An 18773-nucleotide genomic window follows, 5' to 3' on the forward strand; every position below is an offset into this window, starting at 1 on the left:
GTGGACTGAATGAAAAAAAAGAGAAGAAATCTCTGCCAGAAAAAAAAAGTGTGTAGTATGCCCACCATTAGAATATACCGCCCTGCATCCACCCACTTCTAATGGTGGGCACACATTAGGTCACACTTTGCCACATGCGCCAGTTCCAAGATTGTACAAATGTCTAAATAGTGGCACGCTTGAATAAAAATTGTCCATGTATAAGTGGTACCCCATCTGGAAAAAGGATGACAGCAAGTCCCAAACTATCTTGCCACTGCTCCCCATGTAGTTTGGGCATCCGGGGGGCTCCCCGTGACTACCTATTCCATCGTAAATCCGAAGCTTATAAGTATAGCCTGTTGTCCTCTCACAGGTCTTCTACATCTTGACCCCATATCTGGCACGTTTGCTGAGGAGAAATTGTTTGAATGCAAGGCGACCAGAAAAATTAATCAGGGACTCATCAACGCAGATTTTTTAGACATCTGCAAATTTTTTACAAGAGGCTGAATTTTGTGTAGCCGGTCAAATTCAGGGTCACCCCGAGTGTATTGAAGTTGAAATGCATAAAACACATTATACTCTCATATCTCTGTCTGGCCATGTTAGCAGAGAACACGGGATATGATGAATTGGGTCTGTGGACCAATACAACTGCAATAATTTTTTTTTAGTAATGCCCATGTTGAGGGTTAGGCCCCAAAAAAACATAAATTCGAAAATGGTAATGGGTTTCCATGCGAATGGTCTGGCAAGGTTTGAATTTTGGTTGGCGGTGATACATTGTTGTGCATATAAAATGCTTTGATCCATAATCAATGCATACAGATCTTCCGTGAAAAACAGCTCCAAAAAATCAAGGGGAGGAGTTAAATTTGCTATTTCCACCTGAATTCCGGGTTGGGCAGTGAATGGGGGAAGTACGGGTGCTGTAGAATTTGTGTGTTGCCAATTGGAAGGATACTAGGAGTTCTATGGGCCTGTGTGCGAATTCTTGGTGGTTGCGGGACAATAGTTGTGCTCTCCACCTCACCAGTTTTTACTGCACTTATGGGACTCGCCACGTCACCAAGTGATATTGCAGTTATTATTATTATTATACAGGATTTATATGGCGCCAACAGTTTGCTCAGCGCTTTACAACATAACGGGAGACAATACAGCAACAATACAGTTCAATACAAGAGGGTTAGCAGGGCCTGATCCTTGGAGCTTACAATCTAAGAGGTATGTGAAAGACCAGGATGTACTAGACCGCTGGTGCTTGCCAGTTCACCAAAAGGTAGCACTCTGCTGCATATGAGAGTCATCAAAATTTACCAGCAAGTGCTAACAGAGATCAGGCCTGATTCTGCCAACACTGCGGTTTTGTGTGCAATGTATCAAGTGACAGTGACCTACTGACACTGCACTTGCTGGGGGAGAAGGGGGGGTAAGCGTAGGGGCTAAACGCAGGTGTTGGCAGGTGCTGGGGCTGATTTTGCTAACACTGCATTTTTGGGGACACTATACTAATGTGAACGCTGGTATAGTGCTGATCTGATCAAAGATATTGATCCGTTCAGACACTATACTAGCAATGGAAGTTTATTATGTATGAGCGTCTTCCTGGCAATCAAGGGGTTAAATGTGATGACTGGTGTACAGACGGGCAATCTGATGCCATCTGGGAGGGACGTTAAAACCGCGGGAGTGCCAATCACGTATATATATGTGATTTTGCGCACCTGTGCCGTCCTGTAGCAGTATTTCTGCTATAGGGCGGTCAGGAAGCGGTTACAGAAAAGGTTTGTGTTACGGCACTGCTTATTTTAACTGACAATTGTGCAGTCACGCTGCACCAAAATTAAATTTACATCTTTTTTTCCCCACAAATTGGGCTTTCTTTTGGTGGTTTTTGATTGCCTGTGTGTTTTTTATTTTTTGCACTATAAAAAAAAAGCCTGACAATTTTGAGAAAAAAAACAATATTTTGGACTTTTTGCTATAAAACATGTCCAGTAAAAAAATTTAAAAATCAAATTTCGTCATATATTTCAGCCAAAATGTATTCTGCGACATGTCTTTGCTAAAAAAAATCCCAATACGTATAAATTAATTGGTTTACGTGAAAGTTATAGCGTCTACAAATGGCGGTATAGATACTGGGTTTTAATTTTTTTTATACTAATAATAGTGGCGATCAGTAACTTATGGCGGCAATCAGCGATTTATGGCGGCAATAAGCGACTTACGGCGGGACTGCGGTGGACATTCTGACACTGGGGGGGGGGAACTGACTTGGGGTCACTGACATCCCCAGTGACACCAATACAGTGATCAGTGCAAAATAAAACACTGACACTGTACTGGGGAGGAAGGGGTTAACTACTGGAGACAAACAAAGGGTTAACTGTGTGAGGGGAGTGTTTTACTAGGGGGCAGGGGTGTGTACTGCTCTGTTACACACTGTTCCCGGAGGCTGTGACCAGCGATCTCGGAAAACAGTGAGCTGAAAGCTGACAGGGAGGAAAGCTCTATTGAAAACAATGCAGCCTTCCTCTCTGTCAGTGATTGCCGGCAATCGCCGGGCTCCGGCGGGTAATCACCGACAGGGACTCAATGATTGACATCCGCTGCTGCGATCGGTGCCGCAGGTACGGCACTCACGCTTCTCGTGTGCGCCCTCTACCCCGGAATGCAGGATCACGTATATATACAGGGGCCGCTTGTAGCAGTATATGTACTGCGGGCGGTCCCCTAGTGGTTAAGCAGCAATCATGCCTGTAACCAGTGCCTTGGTGTTTTGTTTCCCATGAGCCCTTGTTGTCCTGTACCTGTATCCTGACTCCTGTGATCTACCTGCTTGCCTCTGACTATGACTGAACTCTGCCTGCACAGACCCAACTCTCCCTTTTGACTATCCGCTTGCCTACTCCTCTGTACCTGATCCGCCCGATTGATCCTGACCCGGCCTGCCTGAATATTTTCCCTCTCCAGCCCTGACTACGTTTTATTCTGCCCGTGTATACTGTATATTTGGTGGAGGTTTTGATTATTTGGTTTTTACTTGCACGGCATTTGTATATTGATGTGTCGCACAAATAAATTATATTATTACATTACTCCTGAAGCCTGCTATTCCCTGTGTCAGTCCACACATCTCTGGTCATATCTGGCTTACTGACAAGTATACCCAATCACATGCAAGAAAAAGAAACAGCATTTTTGCTTGGATGCAATTAGATGATAAAAGTCAGCAGGGCTTTACCTCTTTCACCAAGGTCTGATGCAAATTCCCATGTAAAGGGCAACTTCCTTTGCAAAGTGAACAGCCTGTTTATTAAATCAATCCCTCAGACACGGGCATCCCTAGGTTTGATGTCACCCGGCGCGGTAACACTTGGTGACACCCCCTCCGACAATCCCCGCAGGATGGATTGGATCTGCGGATTGAGCATAATGAGTCGGAGTCCGATCCATTATCTTCCCCAATCCGCAGATCCGATCCATCCTGCGGGGATCATCATTTTGCAACCTATACGGGGTTAACTGATCTTTCCACAAGCTACACAAAAAGGTAAGTTGTAAAGCAAGCCAACAATCCCTGCAAGATGGATCGGATCTGTGGATTGGGGAGCATAATGGATCGGACTTCGATCCATTATGCTCAATCCGCAGATCTGATCCATCCTGCGGGGATCGTCGGCTTGGTTTAAAACGTACCTTTTCATGGAGTGGGTCCGGTGCCACCCCGTGCGATAGGTGTCACCCGGTGCGGCGCGTACCCCCGCACCTGCCTAGGGACGCCCCGCCGTTAAGGGCCCATTCCTCAGGGTGGTTTAGTGATCTGTCTCAGTCACAGAGTTACCCTGATGAAGGGACCCTGCAATGCAATGAAACCCTGGCAAACTGACCTATGTGACACTAGATATTCTCAATAAATTTTTGAAATGTTTTGGAGTGCTGGTGACTTCCTATTGCATTAGCTGAAAAGTGACGAGAAACATATTTATAACAATAGGTCATAGTTACACTATAACATTGACATTAGCAAGTAACATTTTATTTGTGGTAAAGTGTTACTAAACCCAGGACCCTGCATTCACTATATCTGGTCTCCCTCAGTAGACAGAACATGGAAATGCAATTATTTTAGTCAATATAAACTGCTATATACCTTTCTCATTAGCAGTCTTGTAACTTCTATCAGTATCCAGCAGAGCACATGCTTGTACGAGTTTTCATTTTGCTCTAGGGGGATGCAGAACCCCCTGACCTCTCTCTAAGCAGGGCCGATTGGTCCAGTGCTGATCGCATGAATCCTCCCAAGAAAATAAAAAAACCTCTCTTGCAATACACACCAAACTGAGCATGTGCGTGTTTTTCTTTTTTTAGTTTATTTTGAGATATTACATTTATTCTGTTCTAATCAATATTATTTATCATTTCTACTCTTCAGCACGCTAACATTTGTTCATGTATGTCAATTGCCATTGCCATTTGAATTTGTGTAGGATTTCAGATTTATAACGCCATAGTTTTTTATTATAGACTCAATTTCCAAAGCTTCATCACAAACAAAAAGATCATCTTTGAGCTATGTGACTGTAAATTCTAAATCTCATTGAGCTGAGCAGAAAAGAAGTTAGTTTCACTTTTTTGAATTGTCTTCATTGTGTCTGAGCTTCTACTTAGGGATTTATGCATTTAGGTGTTTATAAATAAAAGCTTAGATACATAGGTATAGCTCATTTACTAAATACCTCACAGGGTTGAACTTAATGTATAATACCCAATAAACTGAAATCAATATAATGCTATACTGTAGAAAAGGAATTGCAATTTGATAGTATAACACAAGCAAAAAAATGCACACTGACAGTGATTTAATAAAGAAAAATACAATGCTTTCAAACGTTAATGCCCATAAAATAACAAAAATGTACTTTGGAAGTGAACATGCTCTACTCTTTAAAGCAGAGCTTTGCCCTTCCAGGCCACTTTCCTCCATTCCACCCTTGCCCTCCTCCTCTCTCATATTAGTAAAATTATTTTTTAATCATATTTTTTTTGTTTTAGAGAATTCACTCCTCTTTTCCTAGATTCTAGCCCAAGCCGTAATGATGTTACTTTTGTCTGCCGCCTCCTGGGATACCCACTTCATGCATTCCAGGAGGTCATGGGTATTCTACTGTACATGTACCAGAGCATATCATACTGGGGCTATTGTTTCTTACTGGTACCTGCAGCTGGCACCCTGATGATGCACTGCATGTGATTAAAAGGAGCCTGGCTGCAAGATCTTAGAACAGACAGCAGTCTCCTGATAACTTAATTGATAAAGATGGATATCTGAAATAAGTACACCCAAATCTTTTTACTTTGTAGTTTTCGCCAACACTGTACCCCCAATGTTGTGGTCTGCTAAGGGATTCTTTTTCCCTAAGTGCATTATTTTAAATTTAGAAACATTGAACTGCATTTTTCCACTGTTTTGACCAATCTTCCAGCAATGCCAAATCATGTTCCGCTATACAGACACCTCCAGATATGTCAAACCTTTTGCATACTTTTGTGTCATTAGCAAAAAGGCATACCTTACCCATCAACCCTTTAGTTATATCACTTACATATAGATTATATAGAGCAGGACCTAGTACAGAGTCTTATGGTACATTATTAGTGACTAGTCTCTGTTACTAATGAACCCATTTACAACCACACTCTGGTATATATCCTTTAGCCAACTGCATATCCACTGAGCCACTCAAGGGTTAGCTCCTAGCTTGTAGAACTTTTTAATTAGATCATTATGTGGAGCTGTATCCATTGCCTTGCTGAAATCAAGATAGGCTATGTCCACAGCACCACCCTGGTCAAAAACATCAGTATTATAGTAAAAAAATGCAATCAATTCAATGAGATAGAGTGGGAAAGAGTTAGAACCTCTTCCAGATTTTCATTCCTATTTGTATCCCAAAGGGGATATCACCCTTAATTCCTGTTAAAGATATCAGTACACAAAGTTAGGGGGTATTTTCCCAATAAGATACAGATCACAATGACAGACAGAGGTTCTAATCCCCACGTTATCCAAAATGGAAAATGAATTATTTGGAGCTCAACTTTGATGTTATATATATTAGTCACCACTAGCTTTTTGGAACAGAACACCAAAGTCTGGCCACCTTTCCTATGCTAGAGAGGAAACTATTTCTATTTAAGTCCAAGTCTCTATGTAACTATGGCACATTTAAACTACAGGTATATTAAGCACTGCAACTTCACTGTTAATGTTCCATTACTCAGAAAACCAAGCAATTTATACAGCAGATTTTAAAATGTGGGAAGTATAGCTTTAGCCCAACAGTGTTCAGGCAAGACTAGAGGGTGATTAAGTAGTCTGAAGTTAAAAAAAGTGGGGCAGAACTAAGTCAAAAGGTGAAATACAAAAAATGTTAATCTATTACAAGCAGTACATAGTTGGGGCCAAGAGATGATAAATAACTGTGACAGGAAGCATGCATTAAATTCAAAACATGGAAAAGAGTCAAAATTGGAAGCCAAAGTGAGGTTAAGAATTCATTAAAGGGCAGAGAAATGAGGGTCCATAATGAGACAAATCAAGAACAACAAACATGCCAAAAGCATGGAGACCTATCAAGAGACCTGATGATGCCCACCAAGATATGCACAGCTTACCAGAGGAAATTCATAGTATGTTCACAGGCTGTGCAGAGAGCATAAAGAACCAGAAGAGCCTGGTATCCTAACAGCTGAGTAAGGTGAACAGTAGGACTGAGAGACAGGAACAGGAACCATAGTAGAAGAAGTAACAGAAAAGACAGCAGCACCACCTGAAAAGCCAACATTTCCATATTTTTTAGACTATCTTGTTTCATTATACACTACAGTAGGCATTCCCTTTTTTCTGTGATAAAGTGATCAATGACAGAAAAAGTGGGCACTGTAACTGTGTTTTACATTTGTATTATTCCAAGTATAACATGTTTCACTAGAGGATCTTGTATCTGAACAAGTTTCTAAGCTTAACATGTCCTACCAAACTGTAGTCAACTTCTTTCATTAATCATCAAATTACAGTTAATTTGTGAAGGTGCTGGTATTCTAAGTATTGTAAAAACTAAAGAGCACTAATGGAAATATTTAACTCATTTAAAAGTCCCTCTTGTAACAGCTCAGTAATCCAAAACTTACCAAAGATCTAATCTACACACAAATACAACTGATGGATGTGAAACGCGAGCAGTGGTGGTAATTTTGATTAAAGGCAGCTCAGCTCTGTGTTTTGTGCCTGAATAACTTCTTTTAAGTTAAGTAAAAGTATTATGTATTAAACCCAAAGAGCTAATTTCCAAGTTTCTTCCACACCATTGAAAGTGCATTGGATTGTCATTAATCTTGTCCATGCTTCTCAAAGTACTTTGAAGAATTAGCATTTCATACTATATTCTGGGTGTTGCACTCTGTCCAATTTTAAAATCATTCATTATGCAAATGGTGAGAAATCTTTTTATTTTGTAGAAGGTTAGAGCTCTGGCATATCTGCGATAAGTGCATTAGCCAGGAAAAAATTTGGTTGGCACAGCGGCCTTCAATATGTAGCCCAAACATATTCATCAACATAACGTCCTTCGTCTAATATCCAAACTACTGAACGCCAAAGTGTGCTGTTGTCTAACAGACAAGCTGATTTCCAGCTTTTCCTTCCATTTGGTGCCTGCCAGCATATTATCTTTAGCTCCCCAGCCGCACTATATGACAGACGCTCAATTATAAAGACAATTCAATTCACATTTGAGAGAAATTTCCCTCAGTATCTCACATTGCCGGCACTGCTACTTAACAGCAATGACAGGCTGTTTACATGTCTGTTGCGTCAGGACGATGGTCTTAATTTTATTTTTCTTTTATCTTTACAACACATTTTGATACTCCTACTTTTCAGTTATATGGTCTTTAATGATTACAGTTATATGTATATGACACACAGGCAGAGCTGTCGGCGACCTCTCTCTGTGACACCTGGCAATGTTAATTAAGACAATAGCATAATTGATTTTAACATAAAGTATGCCTAAATCAAGGACATGTAGCATGAGAGCTGTCTGCATAGTCACTACACTATGAGGTAGCAGTGCTGTGCATAGAAGTTGCCAGAGCAGTAGTGCAGGGAATTAACTTTAAATTTATTCAGTAGGTCACCAGTAATCTTAGAGCGCTGGTGTAGGTATTAAACTCCTACACCAACCCTCTCAGCAAGCATATACAGTATATACACACAGTAATGTGCAAAAGTTAAAGGCAATTGTGAAAAATGCTGTACATATAAATTTAAATGTAACACTTTCAGAAATAGAGGTGTTAATATTTTATTTTTGACAATTTACAAAATGCAAAGTAAATGAACAGCATCAATTCTTCTAAGTACACTTGCACACAGTTTTTGAAGGAATTCGGCAGGTAGGTTGTTACAAACATCTTGGAGAACTAACCACAGATCTTCTGTGAATGTAAGCTTCCTCATATCCTTCTTTCTCTTCATGTAATCCAAAAAACAGACTCAATTATGTAGAGATTGGGGCTATGTGGGGGCCAAACCATAACTTCCAGGATGCTTTGTTCTTCTTTATGCTGAAGATAGTTCTTAATGACATTGGCTGTATGTTTGGGGTCGGTGTCCTGCTGAAAAATACATTTGGAGACTATCACACCTCCCTGATGGTATGGCATGATGGATACTTATCTGCCTGTATTTCTCAGCATTGAGGACACTATTGATCCCAACTAGAGATGAGCGAATTATTCAAAAATTCGATTCGGCTGATTCGCCGAATTTGCGGGAGAAATTTGATTTGATGCGAATTTATTCGCCGCGAATTTAACTTATTAAAAGGGTTTCTAGGCTTCAGAGAGCCTTTATATTAGTGCAGAACACTGTACCTTTAATTTAAATGCCCTTGGAGTCTGCTGGGGAAGAGAAATAATACTGTCAGTCAGTATGACATGCAGATGAGTGCCGTCGATCTTAGAATCACCGCACACTTCACTCATTTGGGCAGTCACGGGGCACGACGAAGAAGAAGAAGAAGAATGAAAAGAAGAATGAAAAGAAGAAGAAGAAGAATGAAAAGAAGAAGAAGAAGAATGAAAAGAAGAATGAAAAGAAGAAGAAGAAGAATGAAAAGAAGAATAAGAATGAAAAGAAGAAGAAGAAGAATGAAAAGAAGAAGAAGAAGAATGAAAAGAAGAATGAGAAGAAGAATGAAAAGAAGAATGAAAAGAAGAATGAGATGAATGAAAAGAAGGATGAAAAGAAGAAGAAGAAGAATGAAAAGAAGAAGAAGAAGAATGAAAAGAAGAATGAAAAGAAGAAGAAGAAGAATGAAAAGAAGAAGAAGAAGAATGAAAAGAAGAATGAAAAGAAGAAGAATGAAAAGAAGAAGAAGAAGAATGAAAAGAAGAATGAAAAGAAGAAGAAGAAGAATGAAAAGAAGAAGAAGAAGAATGAAAAGAAGAATGAAAAGAAGAATGAAAAGAAGAAGAAGAAGAATGAAAAGAAGAATGAAAAGAAGAAGAAGAAGAAGAATGAAAAGAAGAAGAAGAATGAAAAGAAGAAGAAGAATGAAAAGAAGAAGAAGAAGAATGAAAAGAAGAAGAAGAATAAGAAGAAGAATGAGAAGAAGAATGAAAAGAAGAATGAGAAGAAGAATGAAAAGAAGAATTAAAAGAAGAATGAGAAGAATGAAAAGAAGAATGAAAAGAAGAAGAAGAAGAATGAAAAGAAGAAAAAGAAGAATGAAAAGAAGTATGAAAAGAAGAAGAAGAAGAATGAAAAGAAGAAGAAGAAGAATGAAAAGAAGAATGAAAAGAAGAAGAATGAAAAGAAGAAGAAGAAGAATGAAAAGAAGAAGAGAATAAAAAGAAGAATGAAAAGAAGAAGAAGAAGAATGAAAAGAAGAAGAAGAAGAATGAAAAGAAGAATGAAAAGAAGAAGAAGAAGAATGAAAAGAAGAAGAAGAATGAAAAGAAGAAGAAGAATGAAAAGAAGAAGAATAAAAAGAAGAAGAAGAAGAATGAAAAGAAGAATGAAAAGAAGAAGAAGAATGAAAAGAAGAAGAAGAAGAAGAATGAAAAGAAGAAGAAGAAGAATGAAAAGAAGAATGAGAAGAAGAATGAAAAGAAGAATTAAAAGAAGAATGAGAAGAATGAAAAGAAGAAGAATGCAAAGAAGAAGAAGAAGAATGAAAAGAAGAATGAAAAGAAGAAGAATGAAAAGAAGAATGAAAAGAAGAATGAGAAGAATGAAAAGAAGAAGAAGAAGAATGAAAAGAAGAATGAAAAGAAGAAGAAGAATGAAAAGAAGAAGAAGAAGAATGAAAAGAAGAATGAAAAGAAGAAGAAGAAGAATGAAAAGAAGAAGAAGAAGAATGAAAAGAAGAATGAAAAGAAGAAGAAGAAGAAGAAGAAGAAGAAGAAGAATGAAAAGAAGAAGAATGAAAAGAAGAAGAATTCCAGTACAGCAAAAAGTGTATCTGCAGAGAGCTCCGCTATTTCTGACAGTTCTCTGACAGTTCCTTCACATTTACAGCGGTTGAAACATTGTATCTATTTATTTCCGAATAAAAACATCTGTATCCTAAATGGAAACAAATAGATACAATGTTTCAACCGCTGTAAATGAACTGTCAGAACTGTCAGAGAACTGTCAGAAATAGCGGAGCTCTCTGCAGTGACACTTTTGCCGGCTGATCGGGGAAAATTCGATTCGTGCATCCGAAGTTTGCTAAAATTCGGATTCGATGCGAATCGAATTTTTCCTAATATTCGAAATGAATTCCACTTCGCCAAGTTCGATTCGCTCATCTCTAATCCCAACCAAATCTCCAACTCCATTTTCAGAAATGCAGCTCCAAATTTGCAAGAAAATTTTACCATGCTTCACTGTTACCTGTAGACACTCATTATTATGCTGCTCTCCAGCCCTTCATTGAAGAAACTATCTCCTGCTACAGCCAAATATTTAAAATTTTGACTCATCAGTCCAGAGCACTTGCTGCCATTTTTCTGCACCCCAGTACCTATGTTTTTGTACATAGTTGGGTCGCTTAGCATTATTTCCATGTTGGAGGTATGGCTTGTTGGCTGCAATTCTTCCATGAAGACCATTTCTGGCCAGGTTTCTCCATACAGTAGATCGTTGTACCTGGTTCCCACTGGTTTAAGTCAGTTCTGTGCTGATAGCACTGCTGGACATCTTCTGATGTCAAAGGGAAGTAAGCATGATGTATCTTTCATCTGCTGCATTAAGTTTCCTTGGCTGACCACTGCATCTATGGTCCTCAATATTGCCTGTTTCTTTGTACTTCCTCAAAAGAGCTTGGTGAATTGAATTGATGCTGGTTTAAAGCCAAAGGGTAGTCACAAATATTGTTTTGATTTAGATTTTTCTTCTGTTCTTTCACTTTGCATTTTGTGAATTGATAAAAAAAAACTATAAAAATATATATTTTTGAAAGCATTCTTACTTTACAGCATTTCTTCCCACCTCCCCATAACTTTTGCACCGCACTGTAGGTGCACAACTGACTAGAGAAATAGGCATGATACTTACTGCTTAGCATAAATGAGTACACCCCAACAGATTTGTCAGAAAAGCTTTACTTTTCTTTCAGAATCAACATTTTCTATGGGACACTATACTGCAGAATACTCCCACAAATGCAGGAGCCATTGATTGCAAACAAGATTTGTTAATTTCACACACAAAAATGTATTCTTCCTAACAAATTAATTCAAGACCATGTTGCAAAAATGAACACACCCCAATGAACGTCTTAGGAGCAAAGCTACATTTTATACAACAAAATTCTAATTAACATGAATTCAACTACATGTGAGTCTAATGCTTCATTAAACAGCAGACAGTTGATTATAAAAGGGCGTTACTTAATATAGATGTACAGGCTGTCCATGGGAAGTTAACACTTTGACAGGAGCATCTTCTGATGAGAAGGGTTGAAGACAACCGTCATGCAAGTTCACGGCAGTTAGCTAAAAGCCAAACTGGGGCGATTGTTTCCCCTGACACAATAGGGCGTACACTGCAGAGGAATGGCATGCATGGGTGTGTCAATGAAGGAAGCCTCTCCTAAAGCTCATGCACAAAAAAGCCCACCTAGAATTTGCCAGGGCCCATGCTAAAAAAGAAGAAGACTACTGGGATTCTGTACTTTGGAGTGATGAGATCAAGATAAATGTTTTTAGAACTGATGGATTCAAAACTATATGGCGTCGTAAAGGTGAGGAGTACACAGAAATATGCATTGTGCCTACAGTGAAACATGGCGGTGTCAGTGTCCTTCTGTGGGGCTGCATGAGTGTTGCTGGTGTCAGGGAGTTGCATTTCATTGATGGTATCATGAATTCACAGATGGACTGCTCTATATTGAAAGAGAAGTTGCTACTATTACTCCGAAAACACACATCTAAGACCACTGTTGCATTTCTGAAGAAGAACAGTGATTCAGTGGCCAATTATGTCTCTTGATCTGAACCCAATCAAACACCTATGAAAAATTCTGAAGAGACAAGTTGAGCATCACTCTACATCCAGCATCCAGGCTCTAACAGAGGTCGCTCTTAAAGAATGTAAAAAGATAGCCATTGCAATATGTCGCCAACTTGTTCATTCAATGCCTAAAAGACTTGGTGCTGTCCTTACAAATCATGGCAGTCATAAAAATACTAGATGTAGTAGTTTTTGTTGGGGATGTATTAATTTTGCATCAACTAATTTGAGTAAAATTGAAGATTTTGTAATCTATTATATTTTTTAACTTACTTTCATGTAATGAGCTATTGAATCAATATCATTAAGATACTGATTCAAATCTTCCTTTTCAAAAGGGTGTACTCATTTATGCTGAGCACTGTACAAATGTGCTCAGACATGCACTGAGCACATCTCAGGGATGAGACACTGACAGGTTATTCCCCCTTGTTTACTAACACAGAGCTCTGGGCTGTGATTGTATACAACTGATCAGCAGGGTCGGAACTTTCAGACAGGCTCCCGTTTGTACAATCACAGTGCGTGCCAGCAAGGGGGGCAGTAGGCAGAGGCATACCCAAATGTCTCTTTGCCTACATCCTCCATCTGTCTGCAGCACATGACTGCTTAGAATCAGGGTTAAAGTTCCAGTACTCAATTTTTTTTATTTGTGTTACACACTGATTTTCCATTTTTAAGTCTCCCTAATAGCCCCCCACCAACCCCTACTATAGCAGCTATCTGAGTTGCTATAGTTATAGTTTTGCCACTGCGCACATGTTATAGACCCTTTCTGGTACTTTTGAACTATATTTCAGTATAAAAGGATTACATTAATAATATAATGATGATAAAGCAGCTGAGAGGCCAAAGGAAGGTCATGTTTTGAAACTTATCTATAAACCCCAAAATAGTCCAAGATCATGGAATTTTATAAAACTAAAGTTAGTTTCCAGCAGCACTTAAAGCAAGGGTGACTATTTTTGCACATTATCTTCAACTGCTTGTTTTGTCTACAGATTACAGCGGGACTTATGTCAGTAAGTAATGTCTGATATTACAATAGCTTATATAAATAACGTCTGCCAAACTACCAATGACTAAAATGCAATCTGTGAATAGTCTGTAATAGCAGAGATCAACTAAAATTGTACTAACCACATTAAGTTAGGCTTACCAAGTTTAAGATGACAAATTTTGCCTTCCAGAAAGCAGAATCTCTTAGTTAACTTCTTACTGGGCTGCTTCAGTGAAATTTGTTTGGGTTTTCTTTTTGGTTTTTTTTCATATTGTTAATCACAATTACTTTAGTTTTGTTTTTTCACAGTGTTTTTTTAAAATTTAAATCGTGTACAATAATAAGACAAACATAGGGGTGATTTTTGGTACATGAACAGGTCCAGTTGAAAATGAGCTTTCACATCTCTTAGAAGCCACTTAAAACCCACTACACTCTAAAAAAAACCCACTAACATTTAACATTAAATCCTGCAGACCTGAAATGAAATTTTGATGGAAATGAAAACTCCTAACTTTCATCCTTAATCAAGCTCAATTGTGGACACAGGTATGGCTCTAACTGTCCATGTAGAAGGAAAGAGTATTGGGAAGAGTCAGACTTTTAGACCATTTTATGGTGTAAATCCTATCACCTATGACTGTTTAATAAGATGGTGCTGGGAACTGAAAGGTTGGAATACATGTAAACTACTTGACTTCAAACACTTGTATGGATCTTCATAGGTTAAAATTGTGAAGTTAGAATAACCCAGTAGTGCAATCTTTTATCATTTACCTACTGGTCTTCAGTCCTAGATCCTTTAATTCATGTTGATAATAGGGATCTCCATATTTCCCATATTTAAATGACATAATAATAAATGACCTAATAACATTTTTAATTTTATGAGTTAGTTGAATATAGTTTTACATGTTACCTGCTTTGAAAGTGCCAACTCCATGATCACCTTTGTTTGTTGTACAGAATTATAGACATAATTCAACATTTAGAAAAATTCTCTTGTGAAAAATATATTGCTAGCATCACATTTTAGCTTTTGAGTTTTATAGGAAAAACAGCGTGGAAGTAATGACATTGTCCATGGACTTCATGGTCTGCTGGGTTAGTAGGTCCACTAAATGGCTAGATCAGAACCCTTGGTTATATAAATTATGAATTTCTATTTACTTTAGGGGAAGAAAACATAAAAAGTAAAGCTACTTATAAAACACTTTGACTTATAAAACACTTACCATTCCTGTCAATAGCAAATGGGACATCACTCGTAACAATCTCATAGTTGCAAATCTGGCTGTATTGAGGAGAGCAGTCCTCGTCTATTGCTTCTACTTGTAAGATGCTATCATAGATTTTACCCTCAGTCACTGTCGCCCTGTATGTGTTTTCTTTAAAGACAGGAGCAAATTCATTCACATCATTAACCTGGATGTGGACCACAGCCCTAGAAAACAGAACAAAAATAATATTACACAAAGCAAAACAGGTAAAGCATAATAAATTATCAGTATCCTGCAAGATTGTTGTTATCATTACAGGCAATCAATCAATCCTGAACAAAATCTTTCACTGTATTATATGAAATATGGTTTTATGTTTTAGAACACTACCCTGATAGCAAAGAATTGTTCATTGCCTGTAGTATGTTCTGAACTAAATCCTCTTACCATGTATTCAGAATGTAAACATATGAACTAGAATTACATCTTGGTAACTAAGGGAGGCTGCAGATGCTAACGAATTGAAAAATCTGTCCTGGCCAAGGCCTGGTAAATTTATAGTTTAGGAAAACTGGTGCAAGAGAATTTTTAAGATGGTCTGAGGGTATGTGCGCTGTTGAACTGCAGATAGTGCTGTTATAGTTTAATGACCCATTCAATACAGCCTATATCCTCTCTTTATATGTACCCAGTATTATGTGGACAAGACAGTAGTGATAACACATATTTTTGATCCTGTGAATGTATTAAACTTCTGTAGTTTTTAGATATAAGGGAGGATATTTACTTTTTATTCACCAAAGTAAGACAACAATAGCTACAAATCAAGGAAGTACCAAGAGAGACAATGAAGTTGAATTACTAAAGGCAAATAGACTTTTCAAGAGATTTTTCACTTTGCAAGGGAATTTTCCCCAGAGCTTAGTGAATAAGGTGCAGCTCTGCTGTCTTTCATCATCCAATCCAATATGCTAACAAAAATGCTTTTTTTCCATTTTCCTTGCATGTGATTGGCTTTTCTTTGCAATGTGAAACTTCACCACATTCAATAAGAAAAGTACAACTTCCCTTGCAAAGTAAACGAGCTATATGTCTTTAGTTAATCAACCCCAATGTTCACAGGGTCAAAACAGATGTATCAATTGTCAGAATGGGAAAAAGAACTTAACTGCATTCAGAAGATGACATATCTAAATCCTGCCTATTAATGCACAAGATGTCCGTTGCCAGCACTGTCCAAGAACATAACTTCAAAATTTTAACTAGATGTTACCCTTGGTCTCACCTACTTCACAGAATGTTACAAATTGTTCTGGACACATTCTGGCGATGTCTCTCTTCCACTAGAACCATTTACCATGTCTGTTGGGATTGCCCACAACTACAACACTTCTGGGACACTGTCTTACACAAAAGTAACACCAAACATAGCTCATAAGACTCCACATATACAGTAGGTCTCCTATAGATACTGTAATTCTTAGTTAGCTGAGATTAAGAAATGCATCTTCCGCATCTTCCTTGTGGCTGCCAGAGCAGTGATTCCCAGACATTGGAAGCCAACATCCCCAGTAACTATGATAGAGTGGATGTATGAGCTGAATGTACTGATGTGGACGCAGGAATTGATCGCTCAAGGTGTGGCTTACTTGTATACGGTTTTGTGATAGTTCCACCTTCCAAATGATGCTGGCCTGAGAGACCTATTCCCTCACCTCTTTAATATCTAGCTCCATGGTTCAACATATGGCGAGCGCCCAGGCATTTAATGGATGAACGCCTTCTACGAGTACAAGAATCCCACACTCCTATCCTATTCATCTCTCTTCCCCTCCCCCATCTTCTCTCTCTCTTCTTATTCTTAGATTCTTCATTACCTTTAGAACAAACCTAGTCCTTCCAACTGCAACCCAATACGGACCGAGATTTAGCTACACTGGGAAATTCTTTTTCCTTTCTCTCAAAAATAAACTTATTTTCACCTCCTTGCGATGAACTTCATTTGTTTCTTTTGGTGACAGTGCATAGTAAACCATGTCTGTACTGACCTGCATGTACAGTATTTCCTATAAGATTAAATCTGTTTTATTGACAAACCGTAGGTTCTATACAACTCTGAATTGAACCCTTTCTGTTGAAGCTAAAAAAACTTTAAAGTGGAGCTCCACCCAAAAGGGGAAGTTACGCTTTAAGCCCTTGTCCCCTGCTCCCCGTTAAGGATTGGCACCTTGGGGGAGCCGTTACCCAAATTTGACAGGTACCAGCTCCCACTTCCTCTGCGAATTTGACCTCTCCCCTCCCTCCCCATAGTCTTCTGTGACACGTGACAGGTCCCAGAAGACTACAGGACCATTCGCAAAGTGCAGCACTACTCGTGCATGCTCAGTGGGCACCCTGCTGTGAAGCCGCAAACAATCACATCTGGGTGCCCACACTGAAGATGCCGGCGCTGGGGAGAGAAGACAACTGGTGAAACCAGCCGTGGTAAGGACACCACTGGACTGAGGGACAGGTAAGTGTCTGTATTTAAAAAGTCAGCACCTACAGTTTTTGTAGCTGCTGACTTTTATTTTTTTTTTTTAAATCAACTGGAACTCCACTTTAATAAACATATTTTATTTAAAAACAGATTGATCAAAACAGCTACATTCATGGTTTTATAAACTGGAAGATAATCATTACAAGTACTAGTTTTCATTCTGAGAATATCTAAAATTTCACCCAAAAGGGGAAGCTCCAATTATTTAACCCCCCTCCCCTCCACTGCCACATTTGGAGGGGCGCCTAGTTTTGATAGGTACCTCCCACACTTCTGGGTAAGATCACTGTGGCGATCTTTTGGCCCCTTCTGTTTCCCACAAAGAAAAAACAAAGAAAAAACTGGTCACCTACCCAGGTCTATAACTGGCTTTTTAAACAGTGAACATGGAAGGCATCAAAAAGTAAAAAATAGGACTATCCAGTTCAACTTGCCAGCCTACCCCAGTCTAATAATGGCCATTGTCAGCAAGGAACATGGATAAGTATAACTTATCAAAAGAGGGGGATAGGAAAGCCAGTTCAAACTGCCAGCCAGTTAGCCAACTATCAAAAACCAAATTAACCTGTCTAAGAACATGCGTTTAAAAACAGGGCTTCTGTTTCCCCCCACAGACTTCTCAGACACACACAGGTCCCAGTAGACTGCTGGACCAGTCACACAGTGCAGCATGGCTGTAAAGACAGAAGGATTCACAGCTGGTTTCCCTTACCCAAGATACCAGCTCCTTCACCCAAAGCTGATTGAAGATTCAGCTTGGGTGAGTACATCGCTGGATCCCTGGACAGGTAAGTGTCCACTACAGTATTTGTAGCTGCTGACTCATTTTTTTGGGAGGAGACTGGAGCTCAACTTTAGGTTGTTATCAGAAAGTAAATAGAAGAAACATCTTTCAAAAGGGACTTGCTTGCTTTAATGTCAGCCATCAAAAAGGAGATTTTCCTTACTTTGGAAGTATTTCCTGTTACATCCTGTTATGCCTAAAGACAGAAAATAAAAGGAAATCTCCCATAATGGTTATAGATATCTGTACTAAATCCCTATTACAAAATAATAATTATATTAATATACTAAATGGTTTGTAAACATAGAATGCATTAATATGGTAATGAATAAACATATAAGGTGTGTTTTAAAAAAATCTCTGCAATTAGTTTTATATCTAATACCACTGTACACTACAAGGACAGCAACACCTAATATTAACCAGGTATTAATGGATTGTCATAATAGAACTTGTACTTGTGGGAACCGATCATCTTAGCACAGAGCTGGAATTGCTGTTATAAAAAGTACATTTACAAAGCATTGCTGGTGGGAAGGTGATGTGCAGTGTTACATTTAATAACACAGTCACAATTCTGGATTGCTTTAATAAGCATGGACAAAAGTAATTCTTCTTCACTCTCAGAAGGGACCGAGGCTCATGATGAAGGGACAAAGGCAGTGTGAGATGAG

At 38.7% G+C, this 18773-nt stretch overlaps 1 protein-coding gene across 1 annotated transcript in view; it reads right to left on the reverse strand.

The window, feature by feature from the left end:
* The window catches only part of CLSTN2 (calsyntenin 2), a 1070252-nt gene that overhangs the window by 271767 nt on the left and 779712 nt on the right, over window positions 1-18773 (reverse strand). Inside the window, exon 4 of the mRNA XM_089669513.1 lies at window positions 14792-15000. Within this exon, the coding sequence (XP_089525639.1) occupies window positions 14792-15000 (209 nt within the window). The remainder of the gene's footprint in view (window positions 1-14791; window positions 15001-18773) is intronic.

This window comes from Staurois parvus, unplaced genomic scaffold, assembly GCF_062004578.1.
Source record: "Staurois parvus isolate SC_StPar_1 unplaced genomic scaffold, SC_StPar_1.0 ptg000078l, whole genome shotgun sequence".
In the NCBI taxonomy this organism is placed as follows: domain Eukaryota; kingdom Metazoa; phylum Chordata; class Amphibia; order Anura; family Ranidae; genus Staurois; species Staurois parvus.